A 21,259-nucleotide genomic window follows, 5' to 3' on the forward strand; every position below is an offset into this window, starting at 1 on the left:
CAGACTCATTAATCAAACTCCCAGCTCACTGAACAGAGGGCGAGCCGCGAGACGACACACATAACAGAACTAATAGTAATACGCAGGTGCTCAACTTATAAAGGGGTGCTTGAAGCTTCAATCAGAACAATAATATCTGTCAGCGACATCAAAGGACCGTATCTTATTTTGAAAGAGTATTGTAAGGGAAGGTCAAGAAAGCAAAATTCGTTTCTTAAGTCGAGGACAGGGCTAAAGCCAATTATGTTAATTAGATTGTTGTAGCAGCTGTTTGTCCATGTATCACCGTGATATGTGACACGCAACTGCTTGGAATGATAGACATTAGACAATGATCTCCTCTGATCTAGTGTAGCTTCTTCTAATAGGTCTTGTGACACACCATAATAATTGTATACATTCGTTTTTTGCATGTTTGCGCACTATAGCGACATCTAGTGGATTGCGGGTGCTATTACAGTATGTACATGGCACCCCTGCCTTCGGAAACTCTCCACTAGAGGGAGCCAGATGCACGAGTGATACCAGCACTGCAACACTGATTGTGGTGTATTATAGGCCCTGCAACATACACAGTACCAGGGAGCGTCCGGGTTTGCAATCATCTTATGTATGTTATTTCATACCAAGAGGATAGCTTAGTGACATTAAAGAGATAATATAATCATTCCCCCCCAAAATGTACTCAAGGCTTTTATTTCTGGTCATCGCATTATTTGTTGAGTCATAAACTCAAGTCATAATCAATTGCAGTCATGCATTGAAGCAATACATAATTTTATGGGGACTGCGTTTTGGAGTCCCGTCTATGGCGCTCTTGGAGCACAACATGTGCGCTGCATTAACATGCATGTGGACTGCGTTTTGGAGTCCCGTCTATGGCGCTCTTGGAGCACAACATGTGCGCTGCATTAACATGCATGTCAGATTGAGAGGTAACCTGTTTGCCATGACTAAAATTAATCATCTTAAAAGCAAGATTAAATTAAATAATACTTTCAAAGACTCTCAGAACCTCATTCATTCTCCAATTGTTATGTTTTCTTTACAAACCTCGCCTATCTGTGAGGGCCCTCTGCTTATAGTGGCAATACAAATCACGATTTGTTAACCATTTCTTCAAAAGCACAATTGAGTCATCAGGAAAAAAATCCAAAAGTCAACAAAACAATTTATTCATACAAACAAATACAAAATTACTAAAGAGGGACTTTTTTTCGGGAGACAAATTAATTAAAATGGTTTCTCTTCTCTTCACAAAATCGATATCAAAAACACAAACAAACAAACAAACAAACATAAAGCCATCTGTATTCGTCACAAAGCCCCTTTGCCGACCGAGCCTAACGATGTCCGTCTGTCTCTCTCTGTCTGTCTGCAAGAGGAGGTACAGCTATCCTGAGAGTCACCTGTTGGGATGAAGTATGGCTCATCAACACTCTTCTTTCAATATATACTGTAGCCTTGCCAGGAAAGAACATACATGTGCAAGAAGAACATTTACAAAAAGAAAAAGCTGCCTTCCACCACCTCCCGTGTCCTCACACACCCTCCTCCCGCTCAGTAGCAGCCAAAACGGGGCTCTTATTCACCATAATCACACGGTGGCCATTTTGCTCTTAATATGTCATGCTCAGGTTGGGATTCCTTTCCACCCTGTTCCCGCCTATGGCGGCAGAAAGAATGGCCGCCGTGTGAATATAGTACATTTACAAAGCGCTTGGGGAGCTTGTGGAAACTTCGTCTCTAACGCACCACCGGCGGGGAGATGAGGCCGTTACTTCTGCGCCCCCCGGGGGCCCGAGTCCCCCCTTCCCTCCGTGCCGTAAGTGAGAGAGGAGCGCTTGGTGGTGCCGTAGGAGAAGGTGGAGGAGGAGGCGGAGGAGGAGAGGTGACGGGGCAGAGTGGACGTGGCGGAGGGGAGGGGCTGAGTCTGTCTGTCCGGGGGGAGGCACCCGGTGGTCCCGGGGGGGGAGGGTCTGCCGCGGCTCTGCAGGCTGCTGCTGCTGCTGCTCTGCAGCGGGGAGCTGGACGTCTTGGGGCCCGGCGTCAGAGAGGAGCTGGAGGAGCTGGAGAGGCTCCTCATCCCGTAGCCCAGGACGCCGGTGCTCATCATGAACTCCCGCGAGCCGTACGCCGGAGGGGTGGGCCCGCGGGATCCGATGGGGCGCACGTTGTCTTGGGGCGGAAGGCTGCGCCGGCTGGGGACGTCGTAGACGCCCACGTCGGGGCCGTAGAGGGCCTGGGACCTGGCCTGCAGACGCAGCGTCCTCTCCCTCTCCTCCATCTCCCTCCGCCCCTGGATGGAGGCCATGATGGTCTTGGACAGATTGTCGTAGCGCGCGGCGGCGGCGGCGGCGGACTTCTGCGGGGTGAGACCCTGCAGGCCCGTCATCAGACTCTGCGAGGCGACGTCTCGAAAGGTCAGCCCGGGAGGGGTGATGACCCGCGAGGCGACGCCCTGCGTGAGTTCTCTCGCCGTCAGCCCTTGGAAAGAAGAAGAAGGAGAAGAAGGGTCCCTCTGAACGAGACCCTGCAAGGAGGGCGACGGGTCCCTGGAGGTGAGACCCTGCTGAGAGGGCGAAGGGTCTCTGGACAGGGGGGACTGTCTGGTGGTGACCCCCATGAACACCGGACTGTAGGCGTGAGGAGGAGGAGGGCGCTGCTGCACCACGGTCCCATCGGGGCCCAGAGTCATGTAGTGGGGGTGGTAGCCCACCGGAGGAACCCCTCTCTGGGTCAGGTACTGCTGGGCGTCCCCGGGGTGGACGAGGCTGTCGTAGGAGAGGCTGCTGTGGCCGGTCAGCAGCACGTTGGCAGCGGGGAACATGCCCGGCGGGGGGTTGGACACCAGACCCTCGGAGTTCATGGTGGGCCGGTGGGACCTGTTGCCATGGCGATAGCCGTGTTTGAGCGAGAGGGAGCGGGAGTTGAGGGTGAGAGAGTTCAGCTGCAGCAGGCTGGACATGGGATTGGTGTTGTGGAAGGGACCGGGCTGACCGGGCAGGCTGTCCTGCTGATTGGCTCTGCCGGGGCCGTGCTTGGCCTCAGCGGAGGAGTCGGGGAATCTGTGCTCCATCTTCAGCAGCTAAACAACATAAACAACACAACACAATGTCTGTTAGAGGGTAATCAAAACACTGAAACGTGACTATTACAGCTAACAAAGAAGACCACCTTGCTGCAACACAACACAATGTCTGTCAGAGGCTAATCAAAACACTGAAACGTGACTATAACAGCTAACAAAGACCACACAACAAGTAAATATGACATATGACTATGTTTACATGCACATTAATATTCCTATATTATTCGGTACTCTATCAGGATAAGCTCAAACCCTGAACATGAACCCTGGGATACGCGTCCATATTAGCTGGGATACAGTCATGCAAACCCTTTATCCCAGGTACTGTTGGGTTTTGCGCGGCCTGTATAAGTTGTGTTCCCATGGTAATACAGTACTTAATACAATATTCTGTCCGTATATATATCACCGTGATGTGATGCATGATATATGATGGGAATATTGATCTGCGATCAGGTTAAGAAGAGGCATATAAACACCTCATTCCGTCTAAGAGACCTTCCCCCTGGGATGTTAATTTTTTTTTCCAAAAAGATGAAAGTGGATGTAAATGCGCTCCAAGTGACTCCCACCTGCTCAGGATGAATGGGGGACGAGCCTCTGGATATGGCCTCCAGGACCGGTCGCAGTTGTGGCACGGTTGGAATGGACACAGGGATGATGGTTTTGGTGCTTCTGGTTTCTGGAAGAGAAGCTACACATTGACATATTAATATAACCAGGGTGTGAAAAACACGGGGGGGGCTCTTTGGGGAGGCGGGGGTTCTGTAAGTGGTATTTTTACGTTTGTTAAAATAAGTGGTCTACATGTTAAAATAATAGCTCTGCACTCACGACAGCCATCACTGATATAGAGTAACATGAGTCACCCAGTCCCTCTGCTCTGCAGTAAACAGAAAATATATTTTCTAGTATCCAGTTACCACTTTATCCAATCAGGAGAAAGACCTCCACACTGCAAAAATTGTCTGACAAAAATACAAGCAAATTTGGCTTGGCAAGATTTCTTGAAATAAGTAAAAGTATCTAGGGTTCTCTCTCCTGATTGGATAGAGTGGAAAGGGATACCAGCAAATGTTTACTGCAGAGCGGAGGGACTGGGAGACCCATATCACTGACCAAACACTGTATACCAGTGATGGCTGTCAGAATGTAGAGATATTTAACACTTATCTTAACAAAGACACACCACTTACAGCACCTTTAAGATTGAACTATAATACACTGTAAACAATGCAATAAGGGTAATTGATTGATTGATTGAAAACTTTATTAACAGATTGCAGAATGGGTACAATACAGTACAGCTCAATACACACAATTGTTAAGGGGATGCAGACCAGACAAAGACTTTCGTCTTGTTTACATCAGGGTCCCTCTTGTAAGAAATGTCCACTTCTTGTAAAAAAAAGAATCACAGGAATGGAAGCCTAAAGTAAATATTTGAGAGATTCTCTCCTCAATATAAACATCCACAGCTATTGGCAGCTAAAGTAGCGTTGAGTTCCTACCACCCAGGGCTGCCAGGTGGCCTTTGAGCAGGCTGTGGTTTGGCTTGGGGGGCAGCAGCGGCGGGGGGTTCAGTCGCTTGGCATCCGGCACATCCGGCACGTCCGGCACGTCCGTAACGCCGGCCGAGTGCCGCTGGCGGGATAAAAGACACGAGGACGTCAGAGGACAAACTTCAGGACAAACAGAGAGTTCACGCGCTGAACTGTATTCGGTCGTTAAAGAACCCAGGGCGCCTATCGTAAAGAGTAGGGGGCTCCCCGACGTTCCTGGCCAAATTCCCAATCAGGTCTCTCTGACATCAAGGCCACCTAATCAATCATCCCTTCCCCTTAATTGGCTGATATCAATCCCTGTCTCCTGAGCCGTTCAGCCATTGTGTGGTGTGATGTGGGCCGGGTGCCAGTGTATGGCAGCCATTGAACCTGCGTAGCCCAAGGTTGGGTGCTACCAGTGGTGGTGAAGGAGGCAATTTCCACCCTACATTTTAAATCGCTTTGAGTGTCTAGAAATGCACTATATAAATGCAAGTAATTATTAATATTATTATTATTAAACCAGTTCAGATGAGGACCGGTGCTGCTCAGATCTGGACCATACAGTCATCAAAAAGGAAGGTACTGAAGCACACGGATCATCTTTAGGAGAATATTTAATAGGGTGCTGCTAACGTGTCAGCACAAATGTGTGTTCTTCACTTTAGTTAGTGATTTTTTTTGCACACCCCATTAAATATTTTTCTAAAGATTATCGGTGTGCTCCAGTACCTTCCTATTTGACGTCGGAGGACAAGTCAGGCCCCCCCCTGTGGCTCTTAACGGGACACTACGGCAGTGTGCGCGAAGTGAACATACCTTGTTCTGGAGATCGTGACTCTGGATCCCATTGTCCCCGACTTTCATCGGTATCTGTCTGTCGGTCTCTGGTCGCAGGAAGGGAGGCAGGACGCGGACTGTTGATTTCTTAAAGGGCCTCGCTGTGTACCTGGTGGGAGGGGACAGAGAGGGTGACTTAACAACCAGTGACAGTCCCTGTTACAGAAGCCATTGAGTAACTAACTACTGTGTGTATAATATATTAGATTAGATTCAAATGTATTGTCATTATACAACACAAGTACAGTACAACGAAAATACGTTTGACATCCAACCAGAGTGAAAATGTAACAGTGAAGTGCAGTAGTAATATACAATGTACAGGTGATTAAACTGGGTATAAAATATATAAATTAGTAATACCGAGTGTAGTGCTAATCAGATGTATGTACAGAGTTGTAGTATTAATATGTACAGTGATACAGGTATAAAGACAGTATGGTAGTAACTGGGCAGCAGCGTAATTAGTCAGAGTAGGTGAGGGATATGTACAGATATAATCTACAGATAATGTAAAAAAGGATTACATGCAGGTACAGTATGTACAGACATATGTGGATAGATATATATATATATATATATATATATATATATATATATATATATATATATATATATATATATATATATATATATATATACAGAGAATAAATATATATATACAATATGTACAGCATTATTGTACATGCTATCATACAGAGTTATATGTGTTATATGCAGGTGTGTAAGTAGGTATATAGAAGGATTGTATGCAGGTATATTCAGACAGATATGGATATACTGTGTATATATATGTGGTAAATATACATATATAAATCTATATATAAGGTATATACAGCACTATCGTACATGCTATTATACAGACATATAGGTAGACTATAGTATGAGGTAGGCATTTTACACAGTAATCATAATATGCACAACGTTACTTACTTTGGAGACATGGGACTGCAGACCAGATACTCCAGGTTGTTACAGCAGCCTTGCGTGAAAGGATTCACTCCTCCTTGAAACTTCCCAGTTACCTGTCGGTGAAGCAAGAACATGAGGACCAGGCAGCGATCAGCCTACTAAGCCTCCCAGCAAACCTTTCAATGTCCATTATTAACCATCTATCATCTCTGGGTTCAGGGGACGTCGGAAAACAAAAGCCCAGAAAGTGGTCAAAGTGATTTTTTTTTTTTTTTACCATTTAAACAATGTTGAAATGAGACAAGATGAGGATTTCAAATCCTCAAGAAACAACACCCCTAATAGAATCCTCAAAGAAACAACACAAAAAACACTAATTTTTTTATCCACTTTTTCTCCCCATTTTCTATTTTTCTCCCATCCCAATTTCGTATTTTCCAATTCTTCCCTCCCCTGTCTTGAACGTTGCTAGACTATGCCTCCCACTGGTCGGCTGTAGTGAGGATAGAAGCCTTGCATCACGTGTCCCCTCCGGTACACGAGGAGGCAGCCTGTCGCATCTTTTCACCGCAGCAGCTCGAACTCTCAGTGGCAAGGAGTAACACGTGGGAGGCTCACGCTGCCCCCGATACTTCCTGTTTCCGCCGCACCGGCGTCACCCAATCGACCTGTAGGAGTCGCTGTCCACAACGTCCAATCCCCACCCACCAGCTTTCCCACCCTCTAACACTGCCAATTGTGTTAGTATGACGGCCGGCCAAGCCGGTAGCAACGCCGAGAGCTGGGCTCGATACCAGCATCTCCTGCGTTAGTGGCGAGCGCCTTGCCCACTGCGCCACTCAGCCGCCCACAAAAAACACTCCTAATAGAATAAAAAATTTATTTAAAAAACACTCAGAATCCTCTAAACACAAAAAAACAACACTCCTAATAGAATCCTCAAAAAACAACACTCCTAATAGAATTGATGGTTGAATGAATTCATAATTCATGTCAGGTTGAATGAAAAGCTAATTCATGTCAGGTCAGCCTGATACTTGCTGGGATACTATATTCATTGTAGTGGAAATGTGTGAAGAATGATTATACTGTCTTTAATATTACACATTTAGATTGACGTATCATATTTCATAATATTCATAACTGTTTCAGAGCCTTTTAACGTGTAACGTTCTAGGGGACCAAGGAAATGTGGGAAATTGTGGGAGGGGATTATTATTATTATTGATGTAATCTATTTTGTTTTGTGATATTACCATTGTGTAATGTTCCTTCTGACAGGAGTCAGATCATGTGATGGTTTTGTTTTGATCTGACTATAAAACGGGTGGGGGGTGGGGCCACACCCCACTCATCGGTCCTTTCTCTCTGCTAGCTATTAATAAAGTTACGTGATGAAGTTCGGTCTCCGTAAGCTTGTCTTTTCCTTTAAGTAGGAAGATCATTCTCCTCTTCACATACTTTATACATCAGTAATCTCAGTAGATTACATCCCCCATCTTATTGCAGTACATTTGATATGAAAGACGCCTCCAAATAAAATGTATTATTATCAAATAATACCGGTAATTGTAAACATTACTCAAATATTTGTGTGTCTTTTTGGGGGGGAAATATAACTTATATAACTTTTTATTTTCACAAGGAAATGGTGGCCATTGTGTTGCTACCGTATGTTGTTGGTCCACTGACAACGGAATGAATAGTCAAGTCAAATCAAGTTTATTTGTTTAGCCCCATTATCTCAACCACACGTCCCAAAGGGCTTCTCAGGCCGCACACACAATGACAGAAACAACACCCAGAAAGAAAGAGCAACTGCAAAAATGAATGGTGCCAAAACAGAAGCACTGAATATGTGGGCCTCTGCTATGGATTGTGTCTAGAGTTTAAAAAAAAAAAATGTATCCACTTTTTCTCCTTATTTTTTCTATTTTTCTCCCATCCCAATTTCGCCTCGCCAATTCTCCCTTCAATTCTCCCCTCCCCTGTCTCGAACGTTGCTAGACTATGCCTCCCACTGGTCGACTGCAGTGTGGACCAAGCCTTGCATCACGTGTCCCCTCCGGTACACGAGGAGGCAGCTGTCGCATCTTTTCACCTGCACAGCGCGATCTCTCAGTGGCGAGGAGTAACGCGTGGGAGGCTCACGCTGCCCCCGTTACTTCCTGATTCTGCTGTACAGGCGCACCAACCGACCTGTAGGAGTCGCTGTCCACAACGTCCAATCCCCACCCACCAGCTTTCCCACCCCTAACACTGCCAATTGTGTTAGTATGAACGACCAGCCAAGCTGGTAGCAACGCCGAGAGCTGGGTTCGAACCCAGCGTCTCCTGCGTTAGTGGCGAGGGCCTTGCCCACTGCGCCACTTAGCCACCCTGGATTGTGTCTAGAGTTTGATTTAGTTTGTAGCCTATCCATTCATGAATGAGCCTTTTCCTTTTATTTATGTATACAATTTCTTTTATATATATGTTATTATTCCCCCCTTTTTTATCTTTTTTTTTTTTTTTCTCTGTGTTCTGGGTGTGTGTGAATACATGCGTAAAACTGAGCAAGTGTTGTGTGTATGTATGTATGTTCAACTCTCACTGTAATATACACAATTTACACATACTATAATTGTGTATGGGTGTGTCATGTGATTATGTGCATTATTGTATATTATGTATTTGTAGATTATGGAACTGTGTATGTATACCTATGCGGATTACATGTGTAGAAGTAAAATATTTCCTCTGTGTATACGTATATTGATACATCTCTCTGTATACTGTACAGCTATATAATATGTAATCAGATGTTTGGGTATTGACACATTCCATTCTAAAATAAAAAGATTTGCATAGTATTATGCATATATACGAATTTATTCTAATTCTACCTGCTCATTATTTGTTCACTTTTTTCTTTTCTCCATTATTTTAGATGTTTTTGTCCATACAAACATCTCCACTGACCTTTACCCTCAGTGGAGACATCGCCTTGAAACCAGGATGGTCAGGCCCATCTCAAACCCTGCCCCCTTTTCTTGATCCTCCGATCACAAATGCCGCTTTCCGCTGACAATGTGCAACAGTTGGTGATTGGAGGATCGAGAAAAGAGGGCGGGGCTTGAGATAGGTCAATAGGTGCTGAGGTGGGGATACAGGGGAACCACTGGAACTTGCAAAGCGCAGCAGCCAGTATCGCCTTACAGCCGATATAGAAGTCACTGACCTGTTCGTTGGTGGTGCGTCCTCTGGTCACCAGGTACAGGTGGAAACCAGTCAGACCCAGGACTGGAATGAGGAACAGGCCTGATATACTGATCACCACCAGACTGGTCGCCACAGTCAAGTCAAATCCTCTTTCGTTATTTTCAAGTTAGCAAGACTACATGTAGGGTACAAATATTGGACATAGACAGGAAAAGGAAGAAAGCATAGAGAGATTGATGGGCTCAGTTGTGCACACATTTCTGTTGATGTTAAACATGGAGACGTTACATATACTTGCATTCATTCTGTAACTAAGGACCCAAGCCACGCCCCAACCATGTTTCAGCTGCTGCCGTCTGGCAGGCGGTACCACAGCCTCAGGGCCCGGACCAGCAGGCGCCGGAACAGCTTTTTACACCAGGCACTGACGGCCTGTTGCCTGTCTGCCTGCCTGTCTGTCTGTCTCAGTTACACACACACACACACACACACACACACACACACACACACACACACACACACACACACACACACACACACACACACACACACACACACACACACACACACACACACACACACACACACACACACACACACACACACACACACACACACACACACACACACACACACACACACACACACACACACACACACACACACACACACACACACACACACACACACACACACACACACACACACACACACACACACACACACACACACACACACACACACACACACACACACACACACACACACACACACACACACACACACACACACACACACACACACACACACACACACACACACACACACACACACACACACACACACACACACACACACACACACACACACACACACACACACACACACCTCAAAACAAACCTGACCTGACCTGACTCCTAGAACCCACCTCACCCCTGCCCACTTTGACAACCTAGGATGGCTTAGAGTAGACAACAGAGTACAGCAACTTGCAATGGGCCTGGTCTACAAGATACACTACACGACCAAGGTACCCATGTACATGTCAAAATACTTCCCAAAGGTCAGTGAATACCACGATCACAACACCAGAGGGAGCTCCACAAATCATGTTAAACCCAGATTCGGTCAAACAAGGGACTAAACACGTTTCGCAATTATGCCCCAATAGCTCATCAAACAAAATCAGGACATCGAACATTGTGCTCATTTAGTCTCCAAATCCCCAAATGTCCTGATTTCATGTTGTGTATGCTCTAAATTAGTCCAGATTTATCACATAAACGTGCCCACACACACACACAATCGCCCCAATAGCTCATCAAACAAAATCAGGACATGGAACATTGTGCTCATTTAGTCTCCAAATCCCCAAATGTCCTGATTTCGTGTTGTGTATGCTCTAAATTAGTCCAGATTTTTCAGACACACACACACACACACGCACACACACACAGAGAGAAGGTGAGCATGTGAAAGGATACGAGACAGACAGAGACAGAGAGAGACAGACTGCGTCTCTGAGACAGACAAAGACAGACAGACAGAGACAGAGAGAGAAGGTGAGCAGGTGGAAGGATACGAGACAGAGAGAGACAGACAGAGACAAACAGAGACAGACAGAGACAAACAGAGACAGACAGAGACAGACAAAGACAGACAGAGACAGACAAAGACAGACAGAGAGAGACAGAGAGAGACAAACAGAGACAGAGAGAGACAGACAGAGACAGACAGAGAAGGTGAGCAGGTGAAAGGATACGAGACAGACAGAGACAGAGAGAAACAGACAGAGAGAAACAGACAGTATAGCAGGTGAAAGGATACGAGACAGTACAGTGCAGCTTCCACAGGTCCTGGAGATGGTTCAGGACATAGAGGAGTCCAAAGCTGAACACGCCCACCATGTGCACAGCGAGTGACAGCAGGAACAGGAAGAAGTAGCGGTAGTTCCGCCTCCCGATACAGTTGTTCACCCAGGGACAGTGATGGTCAAAGTCCTGCAGGAAGTACAGTATGAAAAATAACAAGACTTAAGAGAATGCCCCGCTATTGACCACATAACCACTGTTATGAAAAAATCTGATCCGAGTCACATATGAGCCAAGAAATCAGATTTGGGCCACTTTGGTCTGCAGTCTGAACGTAGCCTGCGTTACCACAGCGCCCCCCGTCGCGAGCACACGCCACACTGTTACCATAACGCCCCCCTCGCGGGCACACGCCACACTGTTACCACAGCGCCCCCCTCAGGAGCACACGCCACACTGTTACCACAGCGCCCCCCTCAGGAGCACACGCCACACTGTTACCACAGCGCCCCCCTCAGGAGCACACGCCACACTGTTACCATAGCGCCCCCCCTCGCGAGCACACGCCACACTGTTACCATAACGCCCCCCTCAGGAGCACACGCCACACTGTTACCATAACGCCCCCCTCGCGGGCACACGCCACACTGTTACCATAGCGCCCCCCCTCAGGAGCACACGCCACACTGTTACCATAACGCCCCCCTCGCGGGCACACGCCACACTGTTACCACAGCGCCCCCCTCAGGAGCACACGCCACACTGTTACCACAGCGCCCCCCTCAGGAGCACACGCCACACTGTTACCACAGCGCCCCCCTCAGGAGCACACGCCACACTGTTACCACAGCGCCCCCCTCAGGAGCACACGCCACACTGTTACCATAGCGCCCCCCCTCGCGAGCACACGCCACACTGTTACCATAGCGCCCCCCCTCAGGAGCACACGCCACACTGTTACCATAGCGCCCCCCCTCAGGAGCACACGCCACACTGTTACCATAGCGCCCCCCCTCGCGAGCACACGCCACACTGTTACCATAGCGCCCCCCCTCGCGAGCACACGCCACACTGTTACCATAGCGCCCCCCCTCGCGAGCACACGCCACACTGTTACCATAGCGCCCCCCCTCGCGAGCACACGCCACACTGTTACCACAGCGCCCCCCCCCCTCGCGAGCACACGCCACACTTTGCTAGCGAAGCCATAGAGCCCCTTGCTAGCACGCAACACCATAATACTTGGACCAAGGCGTGGGTTTGAGAACCACTGGTTACTACGTTGCCATGCAGTCCCTTGGCAGCGGGCACCACCCTAATGCCTGGACAGAGTGTTCGCTGGCAAAGTGGGCGTTGTTGCCATAGAGCCCGCGCCACCCTAACGCAGAGCATGGTCGACTGTCCGGTGTTGCCATCCTTGGAGCCCCTTGCGGCCTAAAAACACCCTGTGGATGGGTCGCACCCAAAAGAGGAAAAGAGAACCTATGGCACAATTGATTGAATTGATTGATTGATTGAATTGATTGACGCCGCTAACCCTATTTCCTACTCATCAATGATGTTGTCATATAGTGCAGAGTCCTTTCTCAGCACAATCCATGCTGTGCTCCATACTGGATAAACCCAGCTCCTCCTTAGTTAGCCACAACACTAATGTAACGTTAATAGGACCACACTGTAAAAACCACTCAAACATATTCGAAAACAAACTTCTTCGCTCGAGTGCACATGTGGGGCAGGTTTCACTGTTTATTTCAGAGCTTGTACTGCACATGGCCCTACTTTACATGAGCTTGGTGGCTAACTAGCTGGAGCTGTGAGCATCCAGTACAAAGAACAGCATGGATCGTGCTGAGAAAGGACTCCACCATCATCGGTAGGTAGGAAATAGGGCCAGGGGTCCAGAATTCTGAACTTAGCCTTTAAAACGGTACTAATAAAACCTGCTTTGAGTATCACACAGTATACAGTATGTAAATTGGCGTATGCTGTCATTCAAAGCACCTTACGGTGGCGCACGTGCATTTTGTTCTAGCATGGGTGGCCCCAGCGACCCTGTCCTGGCAGTGTTATTTAGAGCCATGCTCTACCCATTGAGCCATAAAGACCTGCGAGCAACACTGTATTCATTAGAGGATCAATAGCTTTTAAAGATATTCACTGTGCCGTCTAAATATACCTCGTTTAATGCAGGCTGTCCAAACCCATTCCGGATTCCATGTCTACTGAGACCACAAAGGATCCGGGGAAAGGATTAACCTGATTAATGGGATCTAACTCATTCTCTCTCCACCCCCCCTTCCGTCACTCACCCGCCCTCCTCCGCTCTGCAGAAATCCCCCTTTTATTTATCCCTCCCCGCTTGTGTACACTATCATCTTGCGCGTCCATAAGCCCCTCTCGCTTTCACCCCTTCCACTGTTCTGATAACCTTCCCGTTCATTTAGTCACTTTTATTTGCCCCCCCCCAGGCCTTCTGTCTACAGTCTAATCTCTACTCCCTGACACGGCAAAATAAAATCCCCATCGTAATTAGTGAAGCTGCTACAAAGAATAAGTCTGCCAATGGGGTGAGGTCATTTCACGTGTTCCAATCCAACTGAAAGTTCATCTTAACATTAGACTTATTATTTACTTATTGTTATTTATAAGTACTTATTTAAATACTTTAGTATTTTGCTTGTTTTCAAGACGAGAGTATTTTGCTTGTTTTCAAAGAAACTCGTCAAACTATCCGAGCCTATCGGCCGATTTCTATTCACAAGAAAACAAACATGTCGAGACTGAGGGCTGTCCCCGACTAAGGATTTGGATGGTCGACTATGATTGGCCAAAATTTGCCGTTAGTCAACTATTGGTAGACTAAAGAAAAAAGTATAATATTTAAAAAAAATATATATATTATTTTCTTTTTTTTTTATCATTCCATTTGGGCTGTGGGGGTGCTTAATGTCTGAAGGAGTCGACTGAAGGCTTCTTGTCCTCTGCAAAAGCATGCAATTGGTCCACTGATGGATACATCTTGATATTTGTCTAGTCTAGTGTGTTCATTAGATGGGTGAAATCCTCTTTCAGTGCCTCTGTGCCTGTTTTCTTAGGCAGTTAGCCTCTGGTATGCGTGCCATTAGCGTTAGCCACGCTTCTAGGCCTCTTTTCTTTTGGAAAGAATGATAAAAAAATATATATATATATATATATTTTTATATATATACGACTAAGAGGTTGGCCAGTCGACTACGGCTCCTTTCGACCGATTAGTTGACTAATCGACTAATAGGGGTCAGCCCGGAGACTCCAATACGAAATGAAACCGCTTGTTAAAAGATTGAAACGCAGTGAAGACGGACTCCTTCCACCTCTCGAGTCTGCGTGCGTCCGACCCTCCGACCCTGCTGCCCTCCCCTCCCCTCACCTCCACACAGTGGTCGCAGACGCTGCAGTGGGAGCAGCGGGGAGGCCTGTAGAAGTGACACGAGGCGCACCACTTCATGCGCACCTGGACTCCCCTCACGTCCACGTTCTTGTAGAGCGGCGCGCGGAAGTCGTCGTCCTTGTCCTCGTCCTCGTCGGCTGGAGGCAAAAGAGTTGCACAGCTGAAGACACCAGGGAGGACGCAGCGATATCAACCTTGAGGCCGCTAACCGTTATATAACCGATGCAAGTATTGTTACCCAAACAAACGGTGTGGCCAAAGAAAAGATAAACACACACCCACACACACACACATAACGGCAGCTAGACGGAGAAATAATCATTGGTTGTTCACATCAGCCCAGTTTTGCTCATCATCAGACCAATGCAATCAATAAACAAATCACTATCACGAGCCGATATATGTTTGCTGATATATATCTGTCAATATATATCTGCCCAGTTTTGCTCATCAGACCGATACCGATATGAGAAAAATCACAGATACCAGCCGATACCGATATGGTCGCCGGTATATATGATATATAGCATATACTGAATATATATATCTGTAGTAAAAATTACCAGAAACCACTTTGCGTCCATCAGCTAGAGCAGTGTGATTCTCACATTTTCACGTCAAGGACCCCCAAACTGACACAAATTACACCACAGACCCCAAATGTATGTGATTTTATTTTATTTTTATTTTTATTACAGAAGTCTATGTCTGTACTTGAGATGAGGAGATCATGACAGACAGTGAAACCGGTCACCAGAATATTCATACATTCAATCATTGTGTTCCTTGTGGAGGAAATTATAAGTCAACTCAACTATCCAATCAAACTAGTCAATTCAACTATCCAATCAAACTAGTCAATTCAACTATCCAATCAAACTAGTCAATTCAACTATCCAATCAAACTAGTCAATTCAACTACTCTTAAATGTTTCTAGAGACCTCCTGGAACTCCCCCTAAGGTCCCTGGACCCTACTCTGAGAACTACTGAGCTCGAGAACTAGTTAGTATTGGGGAGAAGTTAACTAAATGTAGTTAAATGATTAATTTTGCAGTGGCATTCAAATCTTTAAGAAAAAAAATAATCCAGTATTTATTTATTTATGTATGTATATTTATGTTATCCAGTATTATATATTATGCAATGCTTTAATAGTGTATCCCTTGGCTGTACGCTCTATGTCACCTTCGACACCACATACGCTTGGATCAGTCACCTCACCTGTGCATAAACATTTTCATGAAGTGAGCATAAGATAGACAGAATAAAGCAGTGCAATAAAATAGCTTTCATTTACAGAATAAAAGCAATGCATAAGGTGCAGACATAAAAAGATAATAATAATCTGCCATAAGTGGCAGAGTGCATTAAAAGGCTTACTTTTGACAATATGTAATGATCCAGTCTCCCTAATGTCCATAGACAGGGTGTTCCATATCTAGTATATAGTGCATAATTAGCACAGGCCACAGTTTTCTTTTGGCTGCTGTTGGGAACCTTCAATAAACCAGTAGTAGATGATCGTAATGTTCTTGGGGACAGATGCTGTATTCGACAAGAGAATTGGCAATGTAGCTTGGTCCTGTTCCATTTAGTGGTTTGTATATAAGGAGGAAAATCTATTAAAATTAATTATAAATGTTACTGGTCTGGAAGCCAACACTGGACTGATGTGGTCTCTCCTCTTAGTTCTTGTTAAAAAGCCTAGCTGGAGAGTTAAACACGCACGCACGCACGCACACACACACACACACACACACACACACACACACACACACACACACACACACACACACACACACACACACACACACACACACACACACACACACACACACACACACACACACACACACACACACACACACACACACACACACACACACACACACACACACACACACACACACACACACACACACACACACACACACACACACACACACACACACACACACACACACACACACACACACACACACACACACACACACACACACACACACACACACACACACACACACACACACACACACACACACACACACACACACACACACACACACACACAGATTTATTGGTTGACATTTTAGTCACAAAGACCTTTTTCAAGGCAACAAAATCAAATACACCCACACTTGACTTTGTGTCAGTTCAGTTGTTGCTCCTGGTACCTACATCATATGACATTCCAGACTCAAATGATTGTAATAATTTTCCACAATGTAGATTGGATGTAGTTGAACTACTTTGTTAACGTAACATTAGCTTGACAAAACACAAAGTAGTTTGTTAACCTACAATAGTTACCCCAACACTGACTAAAATGTGGATCACAGATTCCCCATAGATCGTAGATACCCTGCACATTGAATAGCCTCAGACCCATTCTATTATCAATTATCATGACTTTTATTTATTCTTTATAGGCGACAAGTACATTGGGAACTAACTTTATTTGGCTACTAACCGATTGGGAGTATGCCTGCATCCATAAAGGTTGCCATGGTGAAGTTGGCGAGCACAAACAGGAAGAGGATGGCACAGCATGGTGGAACAGCAGGGGAGATGGTCCCAGCCAGCCATGGGCACCTGAAAACACATGAAACAAAGAAAGTGTGAATGAGAGAGGTAGCACTACTGTAGTGCAGCTGCAGTGGTACCATGGCGTATGGTTTAGGGGGGTTGCAGGGGACATGTCAATCCCTCAATATTGAGAAGAGGTAAATGTGTCCCCCTCAAAGAATATAAATATATATAATATATGATCACCAGCCGCCACTGGGGAAGGTACAGGTAATCGCAGGGTAATAGTAGAAAGACATTTCATTTAATTTCAAACCTTTATTTAAACTCAAAAGGCAAGTGCGGTTTCCCTCATTTACAGTCACGTTGAGTGTACATACAGAAATTAGCAAAAGAAAACATATAAAATGCCTGAGAGCCTTACTGCATTATATTCCATTAAATTTGTGTCAGCCAGTACCTGAATGTTGTCATCTTCTTTACATAAATAAAGACGTTTTCCACCATAAATCGATGCAGAAAAGGCTCAAATTGCACGAATGCACGAAATGAAGCTCAAAATGGAGAATGAAGAGTTCAAATCAATATATTTCGAATGTATCTGTATGTCCCAGAGTCCAATTATTTCCAGATAAACTCCCAAGTTCACAGGCAGAACACCAGGCAGTCATGCCATTGATTGAAAAGTTTATTAACAGATTGCAGAATGGGTACAGTACAGTACAGCTCAATACAATTGTTAAGGGGATGCAGACCAGAGAAAGACTTTCGTCTTGTTTACATCAGGGTCCCCCATTTTCAATTCATCATAACATATATGACATACACAACATACAGATAGACAGTACTGCTACATCTATACATTTATGACATACCAGATTTGCAAATACAGTACTGTTTGTGATACAAAAAGTGTCCAGAAAAAGAGTGTATATACATTTGGCATAGAAACTGTACATATTACCGAACCTCCCACGGCAAAGTCTCTTTCAAAATACAAGGCTGTGATTCATTGGAATGACGTATCAAAATAATGCAATAACATTTTTCTTCTCTGAATGTTTACAAACGCTGTCTCTGTAAGTTCCTAATTGACCAAGACTGAACATAGATAGATAATGTCTTTTTTGTCAGTATTTCTGTCCCTTCTTTCTGGGATGTTTACAGTTTTTTTCATGGACTTCAATTTGAGCTCATAGAAAACATTTGTGTTTAATGTACTGTATGTTATGTCTCAAGTGGAGGTCTCTCATAGAAAGCTAACATAATGTTGTTGTTTCGTGTTTAATGTATGTTATGTCTCAAGTCGAGGTCTCTCGTAGAAAGCTAACATTATGTTGTTGTTTTGCGTTTAATGTGTGTTCCGTTTCAAGTCGAGGTCTCTCATAGTAAGCTAACATTATGTTGTTGTTTTGTGTTTAATGTATGTTCTGTTTCAAGTCGAGGTCTCTCATAGAAAGCTAACATTATGTTGTTGTTTTGTGTTTAATGTATGTTCAGCCCTAAGGTCTGCTGACCTTAGTACCAAGGTACGACCAAGGTACCCATGTACATGTCAAAATACTTCCCAAAGGTCAGTGAATACCACGATCACAACACCAGAGGGAGCTCCACAAATCATGCTAAACCCAGATTCGGCTCAAACAAGGGACTAAACACGTTTAGCAATTATGCCACATCAATGTGGAACGCCCTACCTAAAGCTGTAAAGGAATGTGAATCACTACCCACTTTCAAAACCACTCTCAAAGATCACCTACGGGAGACTGCAATTCAAAACTGGCCCCTGTAAATGTCCTAACCCAACCCCCTCCAATGTACAGTAAATGACCAAGTATGGTTGTCAATATTCCAATGTACAGTTTTGCTTGTACAGTTGTACAGTGTCCCCCACCCACCCCTCCTACCCAACCCCCCCCCCCCCCCCCCCCAACCCCACCCCACCCACCCCACCCCACCTACCCAACCTCCTCCAATGTACAGTTTCTACGTCAAATGTATATACTCTCTTTTCTGGACTCTTTTTGTATCACAAGCAGTACTGTATTTGCAAATCTGGTATGTCATAAATGTATAGATGTAGCTAGCAGTACTGTCTATCTGTATGTCATGTATGTCATGTTATGATGAATTGAAAATGGGGGACCCTGATGTAAACAAGACGAAAGTCTTTCTCTGGTCTGCATCCCCTTAACAATTGTGTGTATTGAGCTGTACTGTACTGTACCCATTCTGCAATCTGTTAATAAAGTTTTCAATCAATCAATCAATCAATGACAAGCTGCTACTGGAGGTGCCCAGGACCAGGCTCAAAGCCAGGGGGGACAGAGCCTTCGCTACTGCAGCCCCTCGGCTCTGGAACAGCCCCCCCCCCCCCCCCCCCACATTAGATCTGTCCAGAGCCTAGAGGCCTTTAAACCGCTGCTTAAAACGCACCTTTTCTCCCTGGCCTTTGATCAGAGTTAGCCTGCCACCTGTCAACTACGTTTGCTGTTTTCTTTGGACTTTTTGTATCTATTTTATTACTTCTTGTCTCTTTTTATATTGCACCTTGCTCTTGTTTCTTAGTGTAATATACTTATTTACTGAAATTTATTTGTGTATTTTATTTGTTACTGTACGTGTTTTTTTATTGTGTTCTACCTGTAAAGCACTTTGGGTGGCTTTTAGTCATTGTAAACGTGCTATATAAATAAAGCTGACTTGACTTGTTCTGTTTCAAGTCGAGGTCTCCATAATGGTTAACATAATTATTAATGTTGTTGTTTTGTGTTTAATGTAAGGCACTTATCTCCCAACAGTTTTGTATTTGTTCTTTGTATTTCTTTTAAACATGCTAAGTAAAACTAAACTAAACCACTAGATTCCTACGGATAAACCTACGAGACACATTTCCCCTGATGGGTGTAGAGCGGTGTCTTGAGAGAGAGAAGGCTCATACATTCACAAGACACAATTGTTCATCCACTTGCTTGAAGACTATGGTAATGCCGCCAACCGTAAATCCCACGGCCACACTTTTATGTGTAGTATTTAGTGGACATTCTGCAATGACACCTGCGATTGTGTTTACTACTGCAGTCAACAACGGATTCAATCACACAGTTCCCACGAGCAGAGTGGTGCTGCATCTTGTTGATGGAGTCGTTAGACTCTATGCTACTATATAGTGCATTCAACCCTTTCACTGCCACACTACCAAACGGTAAACCATTTCACTGCGACAATACACAGAAGGTTAACCCTTTCACTGCCACACAACAGCGACCGTCGGTTGTGTGATAGTAAAGGGTTAACCTTCTGTTGTGTGGCAGTGGAAGGGTTAATTTGCTCCAAAGACAGTGTGTTTATGTTGCCTGCGGTGTTACCAGATGGGAATTAAATTATATGTTCAATTATCGTCCCAAAGGCTTAAAATTATCCTTTTTTGAGGAGAATTATAATTTCGCTGCTGGCGGGACAAAACCTCCTAACTCCATATATATATATATATATATATATATATATATATATATATATTTTTTTTTTTTTTTTTTTTTTTATATCAACTCAGTAGATCATCCTCCATGTGTGTGTGGTTTTACAAAGTCTACACAATGGGAAAGCATTAAACCAATAATCTGTCTAAACCTCGTAACACTATTCGCCCTCAAATCGGTGTTCGTTTTTTTCATCTGCTGAAAAGTTGGGTTTTTGGAGTTATGAGGTTTTGTCCCGCCAGCAGCGATTTGCAAGTCATAACCAAGAGAACAAATTGTGTACAAAACAAATCCTACAGAGGGTAAAACTATCGTACAAGTACAATAATTATTGTACACCTGGCAATACGAATCTCACACCACCTCACAGTCAGCCATGATACTCTATCAGACTGGCAAGGAAGTGATACCATGATTTCT

The 21,259-nt window shown here is 44.9% G+C and overlaps 1 protein-coding gene across 1 annotated transcript in view; it reads right to left on the reverse strand.

Annotated features, from left to right (window-relative positions):
• Nucleotides 1–1,777: 1,777 nt before the first annotated feature.
• The window catches only part of zdhhc8a (zDHHC palmitoyltransferase 8a), a gene marked incomplete at both ends in the record, with an annotated part of 35,377 nt that continues 15,895 nt past the window's right edge, over nucleotides 1,778–21,259 (reverse strand). Inside the window, 9 exons of the mRNA XM_084324824.1 lie at nucleotides 1,778–3,088; nucleotides 3,664–3,773; nucleotides 4,603–4,735; nucleotides 5,455–5,584; nucleotides 6,409–6,500; nucleotides 9,608–9,710; nucleotides 11,416–11,588; nucleotides 14,812–14,969; nucleotides 17,305–17,426. Coding sequence (XP_084180950.1) covers nucleotides 1,778–3,088; nucleotides 3,664–3,773; nucleotides 4,603–4,735; nucleotides 5,455–5,584; nucleotides 6,409–6,500; nucleotides 9,608–9,710; nucleotides 11,416–11,588; nucleotides 14,812–14,969; nucleotides 17,305–17,426 — 2,332 coding nt within the window. The remainder of the gene's footprint in view (nucleotides 3,089–3,663; nucleotides 3,774–4,602; nucleotides 4,736–5,454; nucleotides 5,585–6,408; nucleotides 6,501–9,607; nucleotides 9,711–11,415; nucleotides 11,589–14,811; nucleotides 14,970–17,304; nucleotides 17,427–21,259) is intronic.

Source organism: Notolepis coatsorum (assembly GCF_963971535.1).
Source record: "Notolepis coatsorum genome assembly, chromosome: 11".
NCBI classification, from domain to species: domain Eukaryota; kingdom Metazoa; phylum Chordata; class Actinopteri; order Aulopiformes; family Paralepididae; genus Notolepis; species Notolepis coatsorum.